General features: G+C 35.4%; 1 protein-coding gene across 4 annotated transcripts in view; it reads right to left on the reverse strand.

Moving 5' to 3' along the window:
- Positions 1–26566, reverse strand: part of DNAH11 (dynein axonemal heavy chain 11) — a 179008-nt gene that overhangs the window by 37677 nt on the left and 114765 nt on the right. For all 4 annotated transcript variants that reach the window (XM_060685695.2, XM_034402384.3, XM_034402387.3 and 1 more), the window contains 10 exons: positions 24423–24536; positions 23817–23960; positions 22564–22746; positions 20191–20292; positions 16292–16426; positions 12545–12718; positions 11868–12103; positions 10473–10595; positions 1291–1495; positions 271–435 (listed from right to left, as the gene is read on the reverse strand). In XM_060685695.2, coding sequence (XP_060541678.2) covers positions 271–435; positions 1291–1495; positions 10473–10595; positions 11868–12103; positions 12545–12718; positions 16292–16426; positions 20191–20292; positions 22564–22746; positions 23817–23960; positions 24423–24536 — 1581 coding nt within the window. The remainder of the gene's footprint in view (positions 1–270; positions 436–1290; positions 1496–10472; positions 10596–11867; positions 12104–12544; positions 12719–16291; positions 16427–20190; positions 20293–22563; positions 22747–23816; positions 23961–24422; positions 24537–26566) is intronic.

Genomic DNA, 26566 nt, shown 5'->3' on the forward strand with positions numbered 1-26566 from the left:
AATTGTAATTCTTGCTTGTAATTATCATCAGAGCATTTTTGGAAAAGTCTTATCGTATCTTGTTTTCTGGGCTGGTTGTCAACCTTTGCCGGACTTTGATTTATTCTTGCTACTTAATAAATTTGATAAGGACAGTTGGTGTGTGTCAATATCCTCGGGAATCTGAAGCTGGGGCAGAACAGATCCATATAGTATATCTAGATTTGTCTTCAGATAAAAAAAATATACTTGTTATATTTTTAACAAAATCAAAGCTTAAAGCTGCAGTACCTTGAATTCTATCTCTGCTGCCATTAATTTTGTGGTTTCAAGTTTCTCCACAAGTTCAGTATCTCCCAAGAAGCTGCCTTCAGCAGCAGAAAGGCGAAAAAGTAGATCATCTTCTAAGACCTTCAATTGAATTTTGAAATCATTCTGTTGTTTTGTCAGAAGAGACTAGGAAACATAATGAAAAATTTGGAAAATAGGGATTATTATCAGAACAATTTGTCTTCATCTCTCTGTCCGCAGCCAAATACTGCTCAGTAATCTATACTTTACACTGTAGGATTGATTCTAACCTCTCTTAGATATTTTAGTTACATATATAAACATTTCTCTTTTGTATTTTATTCTAATTAACTGTGATTTCTGTATTCTACATGCTGGTCTATGACCGAATAAAGATTTGTTGTTGTTGATGATGACGATGACAATGATGATGATGATGTCTATATTGAACTGACAGGAATTGCAATTGAACAGTAACAAGCAGCCTAGTACATGATAAATGATGTTTGATGATGAACGATGAGTATATTGGCATCATACATAAAGGCTGCATTCAAGAAGTACAGGTAATCCTCAGACTACAATCTTTTGTTTAACAAGTGTTCAGAGTTATGATACGGCTGAAAAAAGTAAGTTATGACCAGTCCTTGCACCTATGACTATTGCAGAATTCTGCAGTTACATGATCAACATTTGAGTACTTGGCAATGGGGATATATTTACAATGGGCAATGGGGATATATTTATAGTGTCTCAGGTTCATGTGATCATGATTTGTGACCTTCCCAGCCAGCTTTTAACAAGCTAGATCAATGGGGAAAGTCAACTATGGAACTTCCACTCTTCTGCCAGCTGTTTAATTGGTATATTATTTTAACATCTATTTTATCATTAATTTGAGTTTGTATCTTTATCTTTTTATGGTTTACATGGTGATTATCATCTCATATAAAAATTAACAAATACATAAATAACTGAATCTCATTGACTGCATGATACCATAGCATCATGTAGGCTTACCTTGACTGTTTCCAACTCTGGTCGTTCAATACTAACAACCTCAGCCAACAACTGGTCTTCCAATCCATCCTTTGTGACTGTGAAATTAATTAAAGTGGTCTGAGCCTGCAGCTCTGGTTTGTAGTGGGGGTTGGCCAGTTTAGTGTGAAGAATGAGACGGAAATTCTTGTTGAATTCACATTCTCTGTCTTCAATTTTGATATACCTGAGATTGATTAAAATGAAAATCATTGCAATATTGAGTCCTCAAAAAATGCAAAAAGCATGTCAAAGGAGGCTAAGCATGACATGCATTATTATAAATAAAGCTGATGCTGTGCTTTAGTTTTCAACATGCAGCTTTCCATAAGAATTAAAAAAAAACAAGTTAAGAAAAATTAAATTCACAGGGGGATTTATGCATTCCCTGTATAAAAACTTGTAAGTGTCATTGAAAGTACACAGTTTATCAAAGTTCAGGAGAAGGGAAAGCAAATACACAAACATAACGCATTGGAGAAAAATACAAATAAAGTTCTAGCCAACTGCCATTCACCAATCATTCTAGTTTTCAGCCAGTTTAAAAAGCTAGGTTTTTATATCTGTTTTGAAGGACAGCATCAAAAGACCGCATATTTGAGGCCAAGCAAGTTTATCAAGGATGGTAATCTAGTAGGTGGGTGCAACTACGAAGGAGGCATAACTGCAGGATCACACTAGATGGCACTGTTTAATCTTTGGCACCTCAGAGCATGCCCATCTGATCAGACAGAACCTAAGAAAAGGGGTTTCATAAATAGAAAGTAATATGCTAAAGCCAATCCTAAATTCTGGTACCAAACTATATTTTGAAATATTGTTTCTCTTTGTGTGGACAGATTTTTTTAAAATAATGTTTTAAAAATTGTTGTATAGTTTGAATATGTCATAAAATGTCTATTTACAGAACATATGCTAAACTTCAATAAGCACTCTGCTGCAAGAGAAAATGGAAGAATGATTTCAGAAATTGGCAATAGAACAAAGAGGGCAATTTTGTAACTCACTGTTTTCCTTTATTTACAGAGAAACTTACCTGGGGAACAATTTCATGCTATTGCGATGCTAAAATGGCTCATTTTAAAATGAGATCTGGAGCCTTGTACTAAAATTGTACTTTATATGTGCTCAATCCTCAGAAGTGATAAATTATTACCAATTTTTGTGGCTATCAGCTATGAAAGGCAAGCATTGCACAATGATTCAGTGAGTTTTATCACTATAGCTATGTTGGGGTTTTTATTTAATTGCAGATTTGGGGAAAATAAATGTTTGTTCTATTGCTCTCTTATGGTTCAGCTACGATAGCAGCCAAAGAAGTAGAGGGGAAAAGGATGAAAGAATTAATTCATCCAATTCAATAAAAGACATTTATGTAGAGGTTAAATCTGGAATTCAAGGTATGATAATCATGGATTTTTTCTCCCCCAGTATCCAACATAGCTGATGTGAACGGAATCCTTAGAGAAGCTCTGATAGAGCAGATCCTTCACCTTCACATACTGAAATATATATTGGCCATTCTAGGATCTTTGTAACACAATGGAAGAATATCTCTGTCCAACTATACCTACTTACACATTATATCTTCCATTGTAACCTTGTGTCAAATATTTTAAATACACGAATATTCATGTGCAGGAAGAGAAATACAAAGCTAAATTGTATGAACAAATAGATTTCTTGATTTTTGCTCTTATACGATTCTTTAATGCATACATGAATAGAAAGAGTAAACAATTTATGTAAACAATTATTTAAGAAATCATTGTCTCTGAATGAACTGAGCTTCTCCACTTAGTACAAGAGGATATTATCAAAGAATACATGAGAAAGACTTGCTGAAATATGAAAAAGCAGAAAACATACTAAACAAAGTCCATCAACTATATGTCCTCTGATAATGCAGAGAGTGAATTGTAATGGATCAGTTATAGAGAGAATTTGTTACTTGCATCATAGCAGACAGAATCTATAAGTTTATCAAACCAGTGGAGAAAGATAAAAGCTAAATGTTAAACTAAAAGATTAACACATTTGCATCAGATTCAAGGTAAACAGTAACATTTTATGTAGAGCAATGAAGTGCCCCCCCCAAATTATCTCAGCTAGAAAAAAAACTGGTAAAACAAAAACAGTTTTCAATCTTGTTCATTTGGAATATAAGACAGGTTTGGTATGGCAATCTGCACACCAATTTGGTTTGAAGAATCCTCCTAATCACTGTATGTAATGATTTCTTTCATCAAAGCATATGTAGAAAGTTCAAACTTACTTTCAATACTCAAGCAAGAATTATTTGTATATACTGCAAATGAAATTGGCTTAAAGTTCCTAAAAGTGGATTGGGCACTTTATAGGCATGTTGTAAAGAGATGGGCAGGGTTGGCTCTATGTTTGATGTAATTCATATTATAATGTATTCTGGTTGGCTCAATCATATGACAACATATCTGAGATCTGGAGGATTTACATGATGGTTAAAAAAGACTCCTAATATATTTGTCAGTGAAGCTTCAGTAAGAACACAGATAAAACAGTCTTGAGAGCGAGAATGCATTTTTCTACCTGGCAATTTGGTGTTGCCACAGCATGACTGAGGTTCTTTTAGAGTTATGCTAGTGTATTTAAGGATGACAATTGCTTCACAGAGACAGTAGAGCCTCTTTTGTTTCTTTGATTACATATAAGCCGATTTAGAGGAATAGTGAAAAAAACCCCACTATTTATAGCATTGTCCAAATTTTCTTAGTCTAACTTTGTCTAACTCTCTCCCAGGGCTATTTTCTGGCAATCACGAGCTCTGTTGCTTAGCTACCAATTCCCCTCTTTCTCTTCCTCCACCCCTCTCATGTTTCACTACGAAAGAGAGTTAGGGAAGGAATTGACTGAGTCCCTTTGGGCTGTGTTTAAAGCTTTCATCCTTTTTCAGACCTTGTATGCTGTCCTTCTGCATAGGTTTTGTGTGATGCATCTAACTGGGTTTTGTGTCTAGTCCTTCCTAGTCTGGAGTTTGCAGACATCTCAATACACAATACAGAATAGAGCTGGAAGGGACCTTGGACGTCTTCTAGTGCAACCTCTTGTTCAAAAGGAGACCACTCCTTGTCCAGTCTCTTTTTAAAAGCCTCCAGTGATGAAGCACCCACAACTTCTGAAGGCAAGATGTTCCAGTGATTAATTGTTCTCACTGTTAGGCTGTTTCTGCTTGATTCTAGGTTGCTTCTCTCCTTGATTTTGTTCCTCTTGATTGATCATGTTTGAATGATCAAACAACTGATCAAAAACAATTGATCTGATTGATCAAGCAATCGATTTAAACAAAAAAAATAAGTTGCTTGATCTTGTTCCTTCTGTCCCCGTCTGCCTTAATTTTGGGGTGATGCATATCTCTATCTGGATTTTTACTTCTCTTCTGGAGAAAAGGCTCCAGCTGACATCTCTATCCTCTTCTCCCTCTGGAATGAGAAAGTGGAAACTGCATATGTCATGCTATCTCTCTCCACCCACCAACTTCCTGAACAGTTTTTACGAAGGCGTTTTCTGCCTTGATGCTTCGAAGTGTACAGAGTCAAATGTAACAATGTCTCTATCTTTTCTCTCTTCCTCTTTCTCATTCCCTTTACAACTCAAACTGGAGCATGAGCCCCAACAGCTGAGGTTGCGCCCCACTCCTCTGGGCTTTAAATCCCAAGAGTTATGCTGTATGCCAATCAAAATGTTGTCCCATCCTCCCACAATAGTCCTGGCTGGCATTCAGGGTGCTTATCTGCCCTCATAAGAGCACAGCTGCATTCCAAGGTCATATTTGAGCTTCTCCTCCCCACTTTTTCTTTCCTTCTCCTGAACCACAACAGCACAACAGCAGCAGCCTGGCCACAAACCTTTATGCCAAAGGATGCATATTATCCATACATAAACATAATGGTTTGAGTCAAGGTACTTGGAGATGCTTCCATGTCTTCAGACTTTAATTAGTACTAATAGAAATCTGGATGCTGAAAACACTGTAATCTGGTATTTCAAGATTTTCCTTCATCATTTTTTATGTTACAATTTCCAAAAAGTAAAGGCAGGATATAATTTTAAGAAGTTGCTTCACAGATCATGAGGTTTGCTAATATGCAGAGCCAGTAAATTTGCTTTGGAAGGTGCATATGCTGATAAATCTTTTCAGTAATACTTTCTGTCGATTGATATCATAAGATATATTTTATTTAAGATTAGGATTGTCTGAAGCTCAGTAGATCTAATTATTTGTAATTACCTAGTTGTTGTCAGTATGTGGCCCTTTTATGACAGCAGTAGCTGTAGTAGGTCAGGTTCATCTGTATATCTTTTCAAACATAGGATTAATGTACTATTGATAAAACCATTACTAGAACCAAATTAAAGTCTGAGCTGATGTATTGGTCCATAGGGTGCTGTCAGACATGAAAGGAGTAATTAGTATTCATTACTTCATACTGTGCAACATTCCAATTATTAATGAACTTCAAACTGTTGATCTGCATCAAATCTATCATAAGCATTTTTCTTTATTACAAGGGGATTGGAGAGTGAGTGAGAGTAGAAGAAATACTAACAAAATTACAGAAATAAACAAAAAGTACAACCTGCTTAAAATGCTGTAAATATGGTTTGCATGTTTTTGCTCTCTGTAGCCTTTAGAATTTAGAATTTTCATCAACAACTGATGAACTAATCATGGACTAGATTGAAAAGAACAGATAGAAAGAGCTTCAGTGTAGAACAATTGAAGACTGTTTGGTTCCACAGAAAGAATAAGCCTAGGTTGTTAAGAGATGTTTGTGTTTATTGTGATACTTGCTTCAGATTAATGAAATATAGTCTTTTTGTGCCAGCTTGCAAAAGACAATCCACATACATACATATACTATTTCTATTTGAAACATTAATAATTTATTGTCAACTAGGACTGTGTTAAATAATTATTATCTTATCTATACTTAAGCTTTGCATGAAATGACAATAGATTATATTTTTTGTACTTCATGGGATTGGATTGAACTGTAAATATAATTTCATTTAATTTGTATATGTTTGAGCTTTTCATACAAATTCCCATTTCCAACAACTATTTCTAACAATCTAATACCTTTTTAGTATGATAATTTATCATTTTCTATACCTGTATAAAATGTAGGAGTGTATCTGTCCATCACATAAACATTAAAGAATCGATCCTACTTCAGAAAAGCAAATATAATGTATCTGCTAGTTTTAATGTCACCCAATCTTTGAATGTGCAACTTAATGGACATACATATGCTTTGTACACATATATATTATTTTGTTGGAAACTGCCACTTTTATTTCTATTTTCTTTGAATAGAATTTATTTTCCCAACTGAAGATTCAGAAATGAATGAGTACAATAAAAATCCTGCTCGGTTATTAAATTTATTAAGTTTACATCACTACTCATGAGTCTTAATGATCTCAGGGAGATAAATTGAAGAAAGTTTGAGCTCCCTGGATTAAGTAATAAATTGCTTAATTAAATTGTATCATAATACACATCTTTAAAAGTTATACCAACTACTGTTAGCCATAAGCACAATTCATTTAATAAACACATCCTAGGATGATGCAATATGGTAGTAGTGCACTATAATTTATTATTTGAAATTGATAACAGCACTAGTACTAGATGATATCTCAATGATACCGAATATGCCTTATGGGCAAAGAACTCCTAGTTTCAGCAACTGAAGATGCTGGAAAAATTCTTGATTCTTGGCAAGGTTAACTGGTTCTTAAATCCAGGCCTGATGCTTCTAAAAAGCAGTAAATTATATTGCTTTGATTAGCGACTGCTCATAAAAATGTATATTTAGTAAGGCTATGAAAATGTGAAGTAGATCAAATACAGCAGTAAAAAACACCAATCATACAAATCAAATATGTTATGTTATGTTATTATATCACTATTTCATTTTAATTTAATATAAATACTTTTAACTTTCAGAAAAATAATACTGAAAATGTGTACATTTTGCAATATGTTAAAGATCAGCAATTAATTAACTTTATACAAAAAGCAATAAGTGCTTTTGTGCATGCGTGCATGTTTTTCTTGGTCAGTGAGAAAAATCCAGTCTGTCTTTGAACAAGACAGTGAAATTTGGTTGAATGTCTGAGGTGAATACATGAAGGACAGCTAAAAGGTGATCATTAGAGAGAGAGAGAGAAGATCTGAAGCTGTGTTTGTTGAACTTCACCACTGAGAATGTTTGTTCATATATATAAGTAGATCCAAAGAGAACTAACATCTTCTTAGCATGCTTCATGTGTGGAAAGTTCTCCTCTGTAGAGGACAGTAAAAATCCAGCAGGGATACTGACTTAAAATACTCTGCCAATAGTGTATCAGTCTGCAAGTGAATGAGTTCTAGCTGAACATCAGGGGTGTATTATCCACACTCCAGGTAAAGGGAGAACAAAAATCATGTGCATTTCATTCTCAACTGTTTTGAAGTCTTGAAATTGCCTTGAAAACTCACCATGCAATGCACGTAACATGGATAAGTACCTGCAGAAGTGATTCATGATGATATGGCTTCCTTTAGGGTTGGTAAATGGATGAGAACGCTGTCCTCCATTTGATTTGAAAGAAACGACAACCTTCTGATAGAAACCTTCACAGAGGTGGAATGGGACTTTTAGGCTCCTACCATTGGCTGTGCCTGCTTCTCCTCCAGGGTTCTACCTCTACACATTATCCACCAGCTTTTCTCCTTGGCTGGCCCGCCACCATTCTTTTGCCCTGGCACATGGGGCATGGGCCCGCTGTCCCAGTCCCTTCGCCGTGACCCATTCGTCGAAGTACAGTTTGTGTCAGGCATTTGGGCACATGGGACAGTTTGCCACCAGCCAATCGGCTGGCTGCCAATACTGGCAACCAGAAGTCATGGCACAATCAATGCAGGGGCTGGGAGGCTTTGAGGGAGGTGCTATAACCAAATGGCCTCAGACACTTGTAAGGAGAAGGAAGGGGAGGGGTGGAAGCTCCCTTGTACCTGATTGTGCCTCCCTGACACCGAACAGGGCGGTGGGGAGAAAGAAAAAGAAAGAAAAGAAAGAAAGGGAAGAGAGAAAGAAAAAGAAAGAAAGTGGAAACCTTTCTTTTCTTTCTTTTTCTCCCCCTCCCCCGTTCTTCTCTTCCCGTTTGGTGTCAGGGAGGCAGGATCAGATACAGGGGAGCTTCCACTCCTCCCCTTCCTTCTCCTAACAAGCGCCTGAGGCTGTTTCACTGCAGCACCTCCCCCAAAGCCGTTCAGCCCCTGCATCAATCCTGCCGTGACTTCTGGTTGTGGCAAAGGGACTGGTATAAAGGGGCCATGGTCCATGTGCCAGAGCGAAAGAATGGGGGCGGGCCAGCCGAGGAGAAAAGCTAGTGGATAATGTGCAGAGGTGAAACCCTGGAGGAGAAACAGGCATGACCAACGGTAGGAGCCTAAAAGTCCTAGACCTCACCAAGCTGTACATTTCATGTACAAAAAGATCCTTGCATTGCAGTTTGGTATTTAATTCATTCATTAATGCAATGACATCAACAGCAAATCCAAACTCGCCACCCAGTCTGCATCTAAGAGTTCTGGGATATCAATCCCTTTCTTCTCACAGAATATTTGAATCTCTACTCTCACATCCCGTAATCTTTTAAGCATTTTGCCCAGTCTGAACCAGTCTCATGCTCCTCCAGAAGTGCAACAAACTGTCTGTGATTCTATGTTATTGCCCCGATAAAGTTAACTATTTTAGTTACAACATCAATAACATGGTTAATTTTTAGCACCGACTTATACAATATCTCTTGATGTACAATACAATGTAAAAACACCAATTTCTGTTCAGGATTCATTTCAGTCATTTTATTCTACATCTGCTTCAAAAATCTGACATTTTTCCTCATCAGATTTGGACTATCATCTGTAGTAAACGCTGCCAGCTTGTCCCATTTCAGTCCCAGATTGTCCAAGTATGCATTTATGTCTATGAACAAATCACTTCCTGTTATCATCCCTTTCATTGATGGCATTTAAGATTCCTCCATAATCTTAAAGTCTTTCATTATCCCACGTACAAAGATGAGTAACTGCTGTGTCACAGACATTTCAGCTCTCATCCAAAGCCAAGGAGAAACAGTAAAAATTCAGCTTGTTTTGCAGCTGAAGTTCCAGATTTCCTGTGATGTCCTCAATCTTCCTCATTATGGTTTATCTCAAATACCACTTTTTTCTCAAGGCATATTAGCACTGCAGAGTCTGCCAAACTCTCTTTGATAAACTCTCCATGAAAAAATGGCTTATTGTTTTTTTTAATTTTGCAAGGTATCACATAACTTGTTTTGACTGCTCCATTCCTGGATCTGCGAAGCTTGGTAAAAAGTCCTTGATGGTTTTGCAGCTAATCTAGCAAGCAACAGATGCCCATGCCTGCTCTGTACCATTTCTATGCATATTTAATCACATAGTAGCAATCCAAATTGTAATCCTTACATGACAATCTATACTCCACAAACTAAGTACGTGACTTTACCTCTGACTTCAGTAAATAAAAAATAATTAAGTCCATGTCTTGAAATAATCTACATTCTGTATCAATCTTTCTATTTTTAATGTGAGCTGACATTTTTTAGGACTGACAGTTAGCTCAGCATCTCTTGTAAATATCTATTCTCCAATGCACTACTGTGAAGGTTCATAGGCACATGCACACATATGTAAATTGAAAAAAATCACAGTCACCTTAAAAAAAAGCATACACTTGTATTGCATGTATGGTATACCCTTATTTATATTTGATTTCTAATTTCCAGTTGACCTCACATAGGTCAGACAGAGACAGCCATATGGCCTGGGGCCATAAAAAGTCCAGGTCTGCCTTATATATACACCCTAATTTCTCACTTCTTTCATAGCACAATTGCCTCTTCTTCCTGGACTATTCCTAGATATTTTTCAATGTTTTCATTTAACCATATACTTTCTTTAATATAAATATCTTATAATGACACCTTAACCTAGAATAAAAAAATAAATGTAATGAAAAAAAAATAACATTGTTCTTAAAGCACTACTGAAAAAGAAAATCACAGTTAGCACTTCTATACTTTCCTATTCTTCAAAAAGTACTTACTTTCCCTTTTTAATGGTGTTTCTTCCAAGCAAAGGATCAAGCACAGGGTCTATTTTCTCATCCAAGTTTTCAATCAGGACAACATCTCCACAAGCCAAAGTTCTTTCAATAGTTTTCAAAAATCTTAAATAAAATAATAAAAAGGAATTTGTCCAAAACAATCTACGAAAAGCATAACCGAACACAATTATTTATTCTCTCCATAGGACTTCTAAAAACAGCACTAGCAAAAATTCAAGCATTGCTAATCTCCTTCTCACCAGATATCTTGAGTGATTCAAGATGAAATAAATTGAGCAATTTGTTACTCAATAATAGATAAATTTCCCACTCTATATGTCCATTATCAATGCAAGTGAAAGTAATTGCACGGTGCTTTCATTTCCCATGGCCTCACCTGTCAAGTTTGTTAGGAAGCCAAATTATCTGGCTTAATTTTTCTATATTTTGCTCTTCAAGCTGAATATAACATTGAAATCAGACCATATACCTTTATATGAAACCTACCTGGGGCACTTTCAACAACTGCAAAGTTAAGTTAAAGAAAATCCTTATAGCAAATTTAGAAAATTCTTATTGAGTTGTTCAAAACAGATGTAAGAAGCCCCACGCCCCACAGAATAAAATATTCTAAGGAATATTAAAAGAGGCAGAATATACTGTAGTATTTACTCTAAAGGAGAAGATTCTCCTTTACAAAGGCAGAAAGCAGTCCCAGTGTTTCTGCTGTAGGAAAACAGCCTCAAGCAGAAGCCTGAAAAGGCTAGGCTTTATGAATAAATATTTTATATCCAGTCTTAAAGCCAGACTAGTCTGTTCATAAGATTAGCTCAGATAAACAAAACACTTAGGATTTGCATTTCCCCTTTTGCCTGTAAAGCCAGTCATGACCCCTACCTAACCCCATAGGAATCTGGCAACAGCCATTAAAATATTAAAAGACATATTCTTACACAATCTCAATCACAAAGCCTCCCCCTCCAAATTGTAAAAAAGCCCATCTATTCTCAACCCCAATTTGTCAGCCACCCCAGAAATATGTTGTTTCTGGCTACCAGCTAAACAGAGACCTCCTTTCCAACTGCAACCTGCCTCCAATTTATTTCTCTGGCATATTTCTTCAGCTTGGAATAAGAACTGGACCAGAATTTTCAACTCAGAAAACAAAGCAAAAAACTTCTTCTAAAATCATGCTCAAGTTAGATATCCAGTATAACAGTATAATGTAACACCCAACACATTGGAAAATAATTAAAATAGTGGCACATTTGTTAAATTCAGATTAATCTCTTCTGAAACACCCACCCAACATGTACTTTATTTTACATGTACTAAATGACTTTAGTCAGTGGGTGGGCAGGAAATATGTTGTGCTATTATACAATCTGCACTTACCCCTTCTCTCCTAGAGTCATGATTTTAAGATCAGTTCCATATTTATTCTTTATCCATTTAATTGCTTGTAACTGAGGATCTATGAGAAGTGGCCAGCGATCACAGTTCATTAGAATAGCAGCATTTTCTATTGACATCTTATCACTTGGTAATCCTTCATTATTCCATGTTGCTATCATTGCATCATCAGTCAACATGGCAACCAGATTTAACTCTGTGCTTGTTGGAATAGGAATCTTGAATAAAAAAATATATTTTTCTACAATGTCAAGCCTTGTACAATAAATCATAATCAAGGAAGCAAGAATACAAAGATTTCAGTAAACAATTTTAATGTGAGAATTAGATACAAGTCACAGAATTCTGAAATCTGCAATAGGAAGTTTCAGTCCTAATTTATGAGTAAGTTTATTAATATTTCGAGTTTTGAAACTTTTTTTCCTTAGCTTTCTGCACAGATTGAACTGCTATAACAAGCTCTTCCATCTGTTATTTTCTTTAAAGATCTTGCTGTTTCTTTTTCAAATTTTTCACAATCTGTTGCATAATGTTTACTAAAGCCACAAGAAAACATGAAATAAAACAGCTGGCAGTAATATATCCATGTATTATTTGTATCTATTTTCATTAAAAACATGCCAGCAAGATATGGAAGTACAAAAATTGGAAAGACTTACTTTTTGCAATTTCAGAAATGGAAGCCACATATGTTCTACTAGCTCTTGACGATAAAGTTTAGTAAAGGGACCAACGTAAGAAACAAAAGCAGCTGTTAACAAAACATCACCACATGCAGTTATTTCTTGTTCTTCAAAAGATTTAACAGACTGGCTCCAACGAATATTTTCAGACTGAAAGACAAGCAATAGGAGGGGGTCACCTTCTACGTGGGAATATATAAATGTGGTGCATATCTCATCCCCCCCCCCAAGAAAACATCCTGTAGCATCCTCCAATGAGGGGACTATTGGCTCCAATAAGATGATAGTTGTTTCTTCTCCTGGGACAAGTTCCGGGTGAGCAATGCCAATCGTTCTATCATTCTCTGTTATATGAGTACTAGATACCTATGGTACTTTAAGGATGGGAAAGTCTGATTTATGAACAATAGCAGACAGTAAGCAGGAATTTCAATGGTGATAAATGTTGACATTAGGGAGAAAAGGTCTTGCTATGAATAATCACATAGTATAACAACAAAAGATACAACAATAAAAGTTTATCTGAATTTTTTCTATCTGCTCAAATATTAGTTCATTGCTTTGGTGACATTTTGATATATTTTATAGAATAGTTAATCTGTCCTAAAGTTACCAATCAGAAGTTGTGGTCCATATGATGGATCAGGAAGAAACAGGATCATAATCCTAGTCAATTCTTCTCAGCCTACTTTACAGTGAATATACAACATGCATACTTTAAACTTCTTAAACAGCATGTGTTAAGCTTTTGGAGAAAAAATGTAATAAAAAAAGAAAAGCATGATCACAATTTCTTAATTTTGTTTTTGCATTATGAGACAGATAGATCAAAAGTGATATTTTCAAGACCATCAATGATTGGGAATTTGAATGCAGAAATTGATAATAGTGTTCAATTGAATGATATAGCAACTATTTATTCAATGCTTTTCTGAAGAAATGACTAAAATTCAGCATCTAAGTAGAACTGTTGTGTACTAGGTATAAGCAAAAGTTAAAAAACGAATAGATTACTTTTTGAAATTTTATATTTAATTTTGAAGCATTCTTACTTTCTGTTGAATACAACAGTTTCTTCCTTAACTCATCAACTGAACTAAATCAAGCAACAAAATCATTAAATTGCAAGGAACTTTTGATTTATCCATCCCTGGTTGTCATTGGCTGCTAATACATAAACAATAAAATGCCCCCCACTTCATTCTCAAACTAGCTTTGAAATTTGAAGATTTACTAAACATAGAATGATTGTCTATTAAAATCTTCAGTAATTTTACAGTTCTTTTCCACTATCATAAATCACAAGTGACACTGGCTAACAAGAGTTTAAGAGTTGGAACATGCAATGTAATAAATTTCCAGACAGTTAAAAATCACTATAATTTTATTATAATGCATTATAGATTGCCTGTAATATCATCCTGGCCGGGGTGACCCATTTCTAATTTTGAACAGCTGTTCAGCTCGGGAGTTAGTTAATGATTAAATATAAATTGCCTGATTTATTAGGCTGAATGGTTGAGCTTCCAGGTCAATTCTATATAGACAAAATCATCAGTCTTGATGCTTGTTAGAAGTTAACTATCTCCTGTTTAAGTAAAAAAAAAAAATTCTCCAAGGGAGTTGGTGCTCTCAATTAATTTCCCCTTTTCTTTGCTTACTAAACAGTACTCTACTGAGAAAACAAATCCCATTATTGTGTAATAAATGTTTTTATCAGCTGAAATAAATAGCTGACGCTCAACAAAAGTAGAAAAAAAAGTAAGACATTGCAGGACCTGATGAAAAGTATTAAACTAGTTTTATTTGGCTAGAACCTTTCAAATACAGGCTACATGCTAATGATAAATTTTACTGTTTTGTCATTTAAATACATTATCTAGAGGATATGATTTGTAATTAACAGGTCATCACACATGTAGTGTTAGTTTTAATTTAAGCCCCACTGACTTTTCTAGCTAAATTTGTTTCAACTTCCTGTATGTTTTCCAATGTTAACTAATTTTGTACAAAATAAAAAATAGAGCTTTTGTAAAGATAATTTTCTTACCATTGTAAACAAAAGCTATATCAAGTACACACCCATCCTTCACCAGTATTGTATTATTGCATGCAGCATTACTATTCATTCTCTCTGAATCAATATATAATAAAAGATAACCACTGACTGGAGTCCAGCAAAATACATGGACCAAGTGTCATGTCCAACCACAAACACTTTTCAGTTTTCATGATGTTATTGTGAATATATATTATATACAAAAAAGAAACTTCCTTTTTTGAATGGATTTGTGTTTATTTAATATACACGGTGTGTCTGTTGCCTAGAAATTAGATATTAAACTATCATCTATTTGATATAACATTGCTTTTCTACAACAGAAGTAATTAAAACACTAAATATCATATTAATATTTTTGTTAGACATCCATTCTGTTAATAGAAAATTAATAGCTTTTATGCAAATCCAAAGGTTAAGTATATTGTATGTGAATAGTTCTGAACTGAGGCTCATTTAGCCTCAGTGTTTATTACCTGGAGACTGACTATGCTGTCAGAAAGTGTTCAGATTTAAATACAGTTCTGCTGAATAAGTAAGAGTTTAAATTCAGCCTACATTAAAAAAATGTTACGCAAAGTCATCAGACTGACCTATATGCATTACATATTTCATAGAACAGTGTGAATATATTTTGTTTCATCAGGACAGTGTCCACTACCAATTAATTCAGAGGTGCCTATTGAGTAATAAATATAATTTTCCTTTCAAATCCTGGATGTTTTTTCTTATCTTTTTAATGTAAGCAAGCAGAATGGAGATTGGAACTTACAAGTATTATAGCTATTTGAAAAACTGTTTTGGCAAGCAGGCAAACATAGTTAATTATAAATGAATTGAAAATTTGGAATCACTCACATATGCTTTACTGTGATAAATATCTAACCCCTAACTTTTGCATAGCAAAACAGTTATTGTGAATATGACTAAGTATCTTCTGACATAGAAAAGGCTTCTGATCTTCTATAGAGAGATATGAATGTGAAACGGGAAATATTCTCCATATATAATTAAGGCCGTGGAATTGATTTGCTCTTCTGTATTTCAGGCTGCACTGATTGCTGATATTGATTGTAGAGTAAAAGTAGTCAAACATTGGGTAAGGCTTGGTTCTAAAGAATGTTGTTTAGTTTTGCACTTTTTTAACTGCAGATGGACAACAGAATTTCCCAGCATTGGTGGCAGGTTACTTTGCAAATGGTAGAACCAATGGCCATTCCAAAATAATTACAGCTGATGACTGCTAGGTTTCCAAAGCACTGGCATTAAAAGTAATGAATCTGATTAGATTAATAGATTAGTACTGAATAAGGTTTTCTCCTGCAGATGCATCATAAGTTTGAAGATTGGTTTAGATACATGTTCGTAGGTGATTGTGTGGGAGAATAATGTTATCTCTTAGGCAAATAAAGTACATAAAATGACAATCTGTGGATATTATCACTATATTTAACCCATTGCAAAATGCTTAGAAATTCTTAGTGCTGGCCACGCCCACCCTCAGTTTAGCAAAGGAAAAAAAGTTGTGATATGTCACATGACGACATGTCATCACGAGTTTGACACCCCTGCACTAGAAGCTAAACAGATAAGCGTGATTAAACAAGGTGGATCCCAGTGCACATACACATATACACCAGAGAATAAATGAAATATTGACTTGCCTGAAGTCCTTTAACAAGCCTGTTGGCTAGCTCTATAGTCTTATTGGTTTGGCTAACTTCTTCTTGGCATCTGACTTTTTCTGCTGTTGCTTTTTCAAATGATGATGTGAGCTTGCAGAGATTGTGGTCCAGTTCCTTTAAAATTGGGAATGGATTAATTGTGATTTATTTCATATTTTCTTATATGATAACCTATAGGCTCACCATTACTGCACGTCACAACTGCCATCAAATATCCAATAAACCAATTTTTTATTGGTTCCTTATTTCTTCTCACTTGCTCACTTTCTGGCCTAACACCATAATCTCATTCTTTCATTCTTGAAATCCATAAAGTTCAACCAATGAGGGAAAATATTTGTGGATAATTTTATGCAATGGTTGTTGCTTCAATGCAACTATATACCTTGGCTTAAAGTTCTTGAACATAAATGGCTGAGACATCAACATTAACTTGATGATTAGAAATACAGTAAAATAGCCTACTGCAGGCCCCAAGTAAAATGGAATAATTGACCATTGTCTATTGGCTTTATGGCACATTCAGGAAAGAGAATATATGTGGAAAATTAAGGTCATTTCCTAGAAGAAATTAGTCTAAGAGACAAAGTTGTGTTACAAAAATTTTGTATTACACTGAATTTTTCACTCACAAGATTTAAAAAAAACAATTAAGTGAGGATTTTCAAGCCATTTATTTAAGACTCTAAATCTTTTGCAGAAAAAGGAAGAACCTGTGTATAAAATATACAGACTTTTTACTTGCCAAGAATGTAAAATTATTGAAAACTATATTTGAAGCATAATATTTGCTTCTTTCTCTTTGTAATTCTTTTATATTCTTAGATTTTTATTCTTAATCTCTATATAATATTCTCTTCCAATTTTAATTGTATCTATTGTGATCCCAGCCCAAATCCAGACACACCTACATCCCTTGGCTATCTTTATTGCTGAGTTGCTCTCTACTGCCTACTATTTCAGCTAGATATGACTACTACAGCACTGGGATTGATTGGAGCATTGCTTGACATCATGCCCAATGCCACAACTTCTAGTACAGATAGTCCTCACTTTACAACCACAATTAAGCCCACAATTTATATCATTAAGTAACAAATCTGTTAAGTGAGTTTTGCCCTATTTTACGACTTTTCTCACCATATATGTTAAATGAATCACTGCAGTTCTTAAATTAGTAACATGATTGTTAAGTGAATCTGGTTTCCCATTGACTTTGCTTGTCAGAAGGTCGCAAAAGGGATCACAGGACTCCAGGACAATGCATGCATCATAGATGTGAGTCAGTTATCAAGTTTTCAAATGTACATCATGTGACCATGGGGATGCTGCAACAATCATGTGTGAAAAAAGGTCATAAATCACTTTTTTTCAATGCCACTGTAACTTCAAAAGTTCACTAAATGAACTATTATTATAAGTTGAGAACTGTTCTAGTTCTTGTTACATGAAGCACTGGTTCTCCTGGCTTTGGCTTTGTGGTGATAGCCCTTTGGCACAGACTATTCTGGTTGGCTCTCTTGGTCACTTGTTGTATCTGATCTTGGCCTGCTCAAGCTTAATCCTTTCTTTAAGCCACTCTCACTTGTCACTGTTTGGTTTGGTCACTGGTGTAATCCTTTCTGATCAGTTCTGGTTGATTCTTGCTTGCATGTCTTGGTGTTGTAACAAAGGGTAATGGCTAGTACCATTAACACGCTTCCAATCTTCCTTTAAGTTGCTTTGAGATGTTATTACCCACCTCCTTCAGGTATTTCAAGACCTGTCTCACCTCTGCTGCTTCTTTCTCCCAGTTTTTGAACTTGAAACTTGAATACCCTTTCTCCCAATCTTATGTTTTCTCCTGTGTGTTTTTTCTCTCTAGATGGCTGCTGATGTGGTTGGCTTCCATTAATATGGTACTGTGTGACTGTGGTAGCCTTAAAAAAAATATTTACTTCTTCTTATGGCAGAATTCTCTTAACACCCTGAGGTGACACCTCCCCCCCCAATTTATTCAATAAGTTACAATGTTATTGTTAATTTATGCTAGTGAATAAATATTTATTTTTATAAGACAATTAGGCTAAGAAACGATTTAAAGGGCCGTTTGCTATTTATTTCAACTATATGAAATGAAGTTATTAAAACTGTATCCATGAGAATATCCAAAATTATCTTTTTTAAAATAATTTTCACAGATTTAGTCTGATTTACTCAATATGGTTACAGGATTAGAAATTAACTTCCCCTTATATTTCTTTATTTCTCCTTTTTCGTTTGGTTCCTCTGAAAAAAGGTTAATATGATTTTTACCCCATTTTATCATAGTGAAATAGAATTATAAAAGTAAAGGAATTATGAATTTTAAGGGTATTATTTTAAGACTATTATAATAAATATACTCAAGACTAGAAAGTAAGATTTACTCCTGAATTATCAAATATATTTTTAATAACAAAATCTTGTTTTTTATAAATCAGAATATAAATCAGGTCAAAAGGCTGTTGCAAGGGAAATTCTCCTCAGCTTCTACTTAGGAAACATAGTTTATCTGCCTATTTTTAAGCAAATGCATGTCTTTTGATTACATCAAGAGAAATCTTGTTTACATATTAAAAAGTAGAGATTTAAAATTGAAATATTTCCCATGTTTTTAACAATGCAAAATCTTTTTATGGATAAACTTAGGAAAAGTATTTTAAAATGGTTACTATAATGTTCATTTTGTACTGACAAGGATTAAATTAGTCATTTTGAAGTGTATTTTAGTGGGCATTAAAAATGATGGGTTGTTAGCACAGTATCTTGAAACTGATGATGTATTATTGATTGCCAAGTAATAGCTGCAACATTTATTAATCATTACAGAAAATTACCAGCCAGAAAAAAAACTTCTGCATGAAAAATTAGTACCACATTTTCCCTAAGGAAAGAACTGAGTTACAGGAAAACATTCCATTGGAAATCCATTAGATGGGGTTGACTATCAATTAAAAAAAAAAAAAAGAAATTCAAGATCTAGAATATGTGCACAATGTAGACAACAAAACCCAGTGAGCAAAAGGTTCAAAGCATGGATAAATGTGCTGTCCAAAGACAAAACAACTGCATAGGGTTATCAGTGTTTCTAACATAGTCATTTGTGAGGTTAAGAATATTAAAGTTGCTGTTAAGAAAAATCAAGTTTTTGATAGAGTGTGCCATACAATGGGCACTAATCAAATAGGCGGTAAGGAAGAAGGAGTTCTTAGAAATCTAATCCAGGTTATATTAATACCTGGGAGTATGATGACTCAGTGATTAAAGAAGCTGAGCTTGTCAATTTTCCAGCTGACAGCTTGGGTTCAAGACCTGATGCTGGGGTGAGCTCCCGTTATTTGTCTCTGCCCACCTAGCCATTCAAAAGCATGCAAATGCAAGTGGATAAATAAGTATCACTTTGGGAAGGTAACAGCATTCCATGAGTTTCGGTGTATAGTCATGCTGGCCACATGACCATGGAAATGTCTTTGGACAATTTTGGCTTCCTCAGCTAAGAAACAAAAATGAGCACAATCCCCTAGAATTGGAAATGACTGGACAGGAAAAACTTTACCTTTATATCAATACGTTTCAGAATAGCTGAGTTTTAATTATAGATAGGAACTAATCAAAATAGTTTGCATTTATTTTACAAAAGGGATGGATCATATGTAGCTGGTCCATGGGAAAAGGCATAATGTCAAATTCAGCCACTTCTTGTCTTTGACATCACAATAACAATTGATATTCTAAAAATATAAGGCAATAAGATATTTTCTATATTACATATATCGCTTATCATTATTATGAGAAGAAATAAAAAATATTGTGTTTGCTTAGCAATGGAATGATGCTAGGGCTGGAATTATACTTACAGCAAGTTTTTTTCTGATGGCTTCCAGCTTTTCAGTAGCTGCTGCAAGTTCAGCATTTGCTTGGGTCAATGCTCGACGTTTGGGCTCCACATCACAGTATACCTAGGAAAACAAGCAGTCCACAACACTATTACAAAATTATTTATAAAACAGAAATACATTATTTTTTTAAGAAAAAAAACAATATTACATAGTTCATTAGACATTTAATTTGGAATGGATTGCTTTTTTTTTCAAGATTTTCAAGATTTCTGGATGCCCTTCAGTTAAGACGAATCTTGGTTACAGATATAAATTCAGAAAAATAGTATAAAATATATATTCAAAAAAAAAAATAAATTCAGAAAATAACATGGAACAATATGGTAGATAATTTAATACTTTTCAAGTAATTTTTTGATGTCACATTTGTGGGTGAGTGGAGTGGAGGGTTATTTATGAAGTTTTTAAGCTGTTCTTTAAAGTTTTGTAATTCACTGGAAGATGATCAAGTTCAGTGAATTACAATAATGCTTTTTAACTTCTTGCGTTTTCCAATACTGTGTTAGAGTTGGTTTCTAAACTACTAGTGTAGTATATTTTTTTTCTGGAGCATCAGGTAGTCAAACTCAGGTACTGTTCTTATTTGTGTATTTAAGATTAAAAATTCACTCACATTTACTATCAAGTAGTAAATTTCAGTGTAACTGGAAATAATTTACTCATACAAGTATGAAAAACGAGTGCAGACAACAACATCTACACATGTAAATCAGTAATCATGTTTTGTTAATAGCAATAGTGAGAGGGAAGCATGGTTTTACCCCAGGCTTAGCAAGCCCTTGCTTAATGACCATTAATTTAGCGACTGTTTGATATTACAACAGCATGGAAGAAATTATATTTGTGACTGGTCTTTAAAGTTATGGCCACTGAAGCATCCTCTTGGTGGTTAAAATTCAGAGCAAATAAATTGTATGTAGGAAGTTCAGATACCAACCTCAGAATCTTCAAATGCCACTGGAGAATATATAGGGGGCTTGAAACACTGCTTCTAGTCAAGAATATCTAAGACTAACACAGATAACCCTATGGTCTGATACCTGCATTCATGCTAAAGAATCAAATTATATTTTTCTGTTTACAAATTCAGGTGCTGGACAGCTTGCTTGCATTTATGACAGCAACATGTATTATGCTGCTGTCATAAATGCAGCTCCCCTCATCTTCTCCATCTCAATCATTTTGGCCATCCCTCACTCTACCACCCTTCTATGTTGCCCCCTCCTACAATAATCCCCTACAGATCTTCCTCCCATTGCTTAAAAGACAACTACAAATCTTCCTGGGAAACAATGATCCAAAAGATATTGAGCTTCTATGGTTTCTCAAGTGATGCCATTCTAACCATTTTAACCATCAGCTGAGACTAGATCAGGGCTGTCAAACTCCCGGCCCACAGGTCGAATGCATCATGTGCTGGCCACACAGCAAAGGGGGAAAAGTCCCAAAATGTCACATGATGCCGGCGTGATGACATGAGTTTGACACCCCTGGGCTAGATCATATTTTTCCATCATCAAAGTGAAAGGTAGCAATTATTTTCATCCTGTACGGATGTGTGGCAGATAATTAGGAAATAATTAGACCCACTTTGGAGGAAGAACAGGATGTTGTATGGGAGGGAAGGAGTAATCATTTTAGTTTTGCTGAAAAGAAGTGTCCATTAATGGAAGAAGACCATTGCTTTACTCAGTTCAATAGCCTTAGGATGAAGGGGCTGTAAATCAAAAAATCTGAAGCTATGCAGTTTAGGATGCTTCTAGTACATTGTAATTTAAAATGGATACCATCTTTATCTGATAGTCAAACACACTCACTCTGTCCCTAAAAAAAACGAAGAATGGGAAAAAGACTTGAAATGTCAGGTGTTTTTGAAGATTAATCCCTTGCTTGGTGGATTTGGTGTTGTGGTTTTGGTATGTATATCTGTTTGTATATATATATGTCTGTCTGTGTATGAATACATCCAGATATTCACATATACAAATATTTATCACACACAAATATATCACACACAAATATTTATTCATGGTTCAACATAAGGTTAATAAAATGGAAAACATTGGTCACTGCATTATCTATTTTTAAATTTGTTTTCTGTCTACTTTTATAATTTTTTCTATACATGATCTACATTTTAATTTGGAAGTATGTTATTTTCAGGCAAATAAAATATCTATGTTATAACAATAGCGACTAATAATAACAATAAATTCAGTATGCATCTTTAATAATGTGTATACAATATATTATTTTATCTCTGCTGGCAATACTTCTATTACAGCATATTTAAATAATATACTGTAAGCCCAGCTAAATCAAAAGATATACCTCATAAAATTTTACTATGTTGATAACCCAGGCACAAAGACCAGCCGCTGCAAATGATTTGTTACGAACGAGATTTGGACTGAATTCTGAGTCTTTCAAATAATGTTCCTTCAACACTTTCAAACAATTCTCTGGGATATGTTCTTTATCGTAGTTAATTAAGGCTTGCAAGAATTCATCAACCTGGAAGGTAGCAATTAAGGCACCTAACTTGTTATCATTAAACAACACTGCAACTTCACAAGCTGATTCCACAATTAAAAAAAATTAAAAATCCAAACAAATAATGAAGAGAGGCTAGAAAATAACAAAATAAATATATATAAAACATTGGGTTATATAGTATATTTGAAGCTTATCCATCTACAATCTAGAAGTAATTCCTAATTATGGAAGAAATTAACTGAGTTAAACCTTTTTCCCAATACCAATATAAATCTTTTTTGATTCATCTTTCTTTTGTGGAAAGATTTTTAGGTATTTTTTAAAAACAAAACAGATATTGCTATCTCTATATATAATCTGCTTAAATTAGTACAAAAACACTTTTTATAAATACTCCTGATCTGCTTAGGGAAATTACCAATGCTAATTGCTGACAAAGATCATCCTATCAAAAGACAGATAGAGAACAAGTATACATATCCTGTGTGCAAGCTTTCTACATTTTTAAAATGGTAAATAAATTTGCTGCTCCAAGAAACATTGCTAAACATCTCCAAGCGTCCTAGCTGCCATTGGCTCTTGTTGTGCCACTACCTGCTAGTGCCAACAACTGGGCAGTGGGCTTGCAATTCTTCTGTAGCCTGCAACGATTTTTAACTCATCAAAGTGGCCCTTTCCCATGCAGGCTTGCTATAAAAGATGATTTAGAATCACAGAATATTTAAGTAACAAATGATATACAGGATATCATTTAAATTATTAAATATTTTATTTTAAAATGTCAAATAATTAGTTCTGGGTTTTTCAAGCAATCTAAAGAGAAAAAGACCCTCACAGTGGACTAAAGGGATGGTGGTGGGTTGGAAAACTCAAAGGCACTTAGTCATCTATTCACACATCAGTACTGTTCTTCAGGATATTGATAGCAATTTTTGCTAGAGTATAAACGACAAGGCTGTTAAGCTGCCTTTCAAAAGCCTCATACCTTTTCATCAGAGGCTTTGGGAATTTTTGTTTTTAATGAACAAGTTCCATGCCCTGAAAAAGTATGAAAAATATATTTTAGCAAATGCCAATGTTGCAAATACCTTTCCCATGAAAAGTTTAGCAGCCTTCCAAGTTCGATCTTTTGGTACTTTTCCTTTATTTGCCAAAAGGACCATGACTGCAGCTGTGACATTGGTCACCGCATCTGGTGGATTAGGGAAAGCTTTCAGTTCAGAAAGATTCACCTGAAAACAAAAAACCAGATGTAAGTATTTCAAAAGTCAATGCAACTTCTAATTACCATGGTGGGCTAACTTCTTCCAATAGTAGCTAAGTTTAAGTAAACAAAATGAAGCCATAAAAAAAGGATACCCGTTCACCATACCTGAACAAAAAACTTTTATTAAAATTATGGTGTGATTGGGAGAACCAACTTCAAGACCCTATCTAACCACTAAGTTCACTCCATGCTCTTTAAACCAATAATTAATCTTAATCTTTGTTACAGGTTTGCAGTGTCAGGACAGAATAAGGGGATAGCCTATATTTATTATCTTGATCTCCTATAAGAAAGGTGTCATGATGATGATAATGTGAATAATACTGTTTTTATATGATAAGCCCCAAAATTAAAAGAGATGTACTGTTAAGATAAATCACTAACTTATCACACAGCAAAAATAATCATGCAATGCTTTTATATTTACCTTATTAAGGGTATTTAAAGCTGCAGTAGCAGCTACCAGAGCAGGTTCAGCTTTCATCAAATCATCTTCACATTCCTTCTGCCTCCGAGATACTTCTGCTTGAATTGCAACCACCTATAGCAGCAGAGATGCTTTGTTTTAACTGAATATTCTATAAGACTTCATAACTTGAGACTTGTTCAAAACACTATAAATTGTCTTTGCAATATTTAAAGAAGACTTTTCCAAACCAATGCTGTCTAAAATGTAGGATTAGATATATATATGTAAAGAATTTCTAGTTAGGATACTCAATGCCCATGCAAGTGTGAAATTCTGGAAATTTATGAATTTGTATTTCCATTCACCTGGATGGGATCAAGTTGGCATGGCTATTTTAAATGAAAATAAAGTACAGGTAGTCTTCGACTTACAACAGTTTATTTATTTATTGTTTATTTATTTATATAATTTAAATTTGTATACCGCCCTTCTCCTGGTGGACTCAGGGCGGTGCACAGCCAAGTAAAAAACATCCAATACAAAATTTAAAAATTTAAAAGAATTATACCCTTTGGCCGAAAATTAAGAACCTTACGACTAAAACCCATTAAACAATTAAAAAATCTAATATCTCAAAAACAGGGGGGGGGGATTTCACGCCAGCCCTGCTTGATGGAAGAAAAAAGTTTTTAGGGCGCGGCGAAAAGCCCGGAGATCTGATATCCTCCGTATCTCCAGGGGCAAATCGTTCCAAAGGGCAGGTGCTGCAACAGAGAAGGCCCTCCCTCTGGGGGTCGCCAGCTGACACTGCCTAGCTGACGGCACCCTGAGGAGTTCCTCTCTGTGGGAGCGTACTGGCTGGTGGAAGGCTATTGGCGGCAAAAGGCGGTCCCGCAAATACCCAGGTCCGATGCCATGGAGTGCTTTAAAGGTGGTAACCAGTACCTTGAAGTGCACCCAGAAGTCCACCGGGAGCCAATGCAGCTCGCGCAGGAGAGGTGTCACATGGGAGCACCCTCTCGCTCCCATAATCCCCCGTGCAGCCGCATTCTGCACCAGCTGGAGCCTCAAGGGGAGCCCCATGTAGAGAGCATTGCAGTAGTCAAGGCGGGAAGTGACGAGTGCCTGAGTGACTGTGCGTAAGGAGTCCCGATCCAGAAAGGGATGCAACTGGTGAATCAGGCGAACCTGATGAAAAGCCCCCCTGGCCATGGCCGTCATATGCTCTTCTAAAGACAGCCGTGTATCCAGGAGGACACCCAAGTTGCGAGCCCTATCCGTGGGGGCCAATAACTCGCCCCCAATAGCCAGCGATGGCGCCAGCTGGCTATATCGGGACGCCGGAAGCTACAGCCACTCGGTCTTGGAGGGGTTGAGTCGAAGCCTGTTACTCCCCATCCAGATCCGCATGGCCTCCAAGCACTGGGACATCACTTCAAGGGCATCGCTGGGGTGGCCTGGGGTGGAGATGTACAGCTGATGGAATTCCACCCCGAAGCCACGGATGATCTCGCCCAGCGGCTTCACATAAATGTTGAACAGAAAGGATGAGAGGACCATTCAAAATTACAATGGCCCTGAAAAAAGTGATTTATGACCATATTACACACTTAAGACCATTGCAACATCTTCATGGTCATATGATCCAAATTCAGACCGTTGCCAAATGACTCATATTTATGATGGTTCCAGTGTTCCAAGGATAGGTAATCACTTTTGTGACCTTCTGTCAAGCAAAGTCAATGAAAAGCCAGATTCATTTAACAACCATGTTACTAACTTAACAACTGCCAGGATTCATTTAACAAGAAAGGTCATAAAGTCGAGGACTACCCGTACTTGAAGCTGCTAGTCTTCAAATATATTTTTCAAAACATCATGAGTGCAGGAATACTTCTACTTGAAGGCTATAATTTTACCAGTTGCTCCTGCATCCAGATTCCCATTCTTGTCTCCTCTCACCTGTATAATTTCTGGTGTATTTCCTCGGGGTGGCCTTACTGTGATTAAAAAATAGTTATAGCACAAAGCAACTGAAGAGCAATTACATCATACGGTTTGCCTTTGATATTGAAGCAAAAAAGGAATTACTCAATGGTTCAACCTTCATCAGTGGTGAAATCCATTTTTTTTTACCACCGGTTCTGTGGGTGTGGCTTGGT

The sequence above is a fragment of the Pantherophis guttatus genome, chromosome 4, assembly GCF_059756535.1.
Source record: "Pantherophis guttatus breed Tessera chromosome 4, ASM5975653v1, whole genome shotgun sequence".
In the NCBI taxonomy this organism is placed as follows: domain Eukaryota; kingdom Metazoa; phylum Chordata; class Lepidosauria; order Squamata; family Colubridae; genus Pantherophis; species Pantherophis guttatus.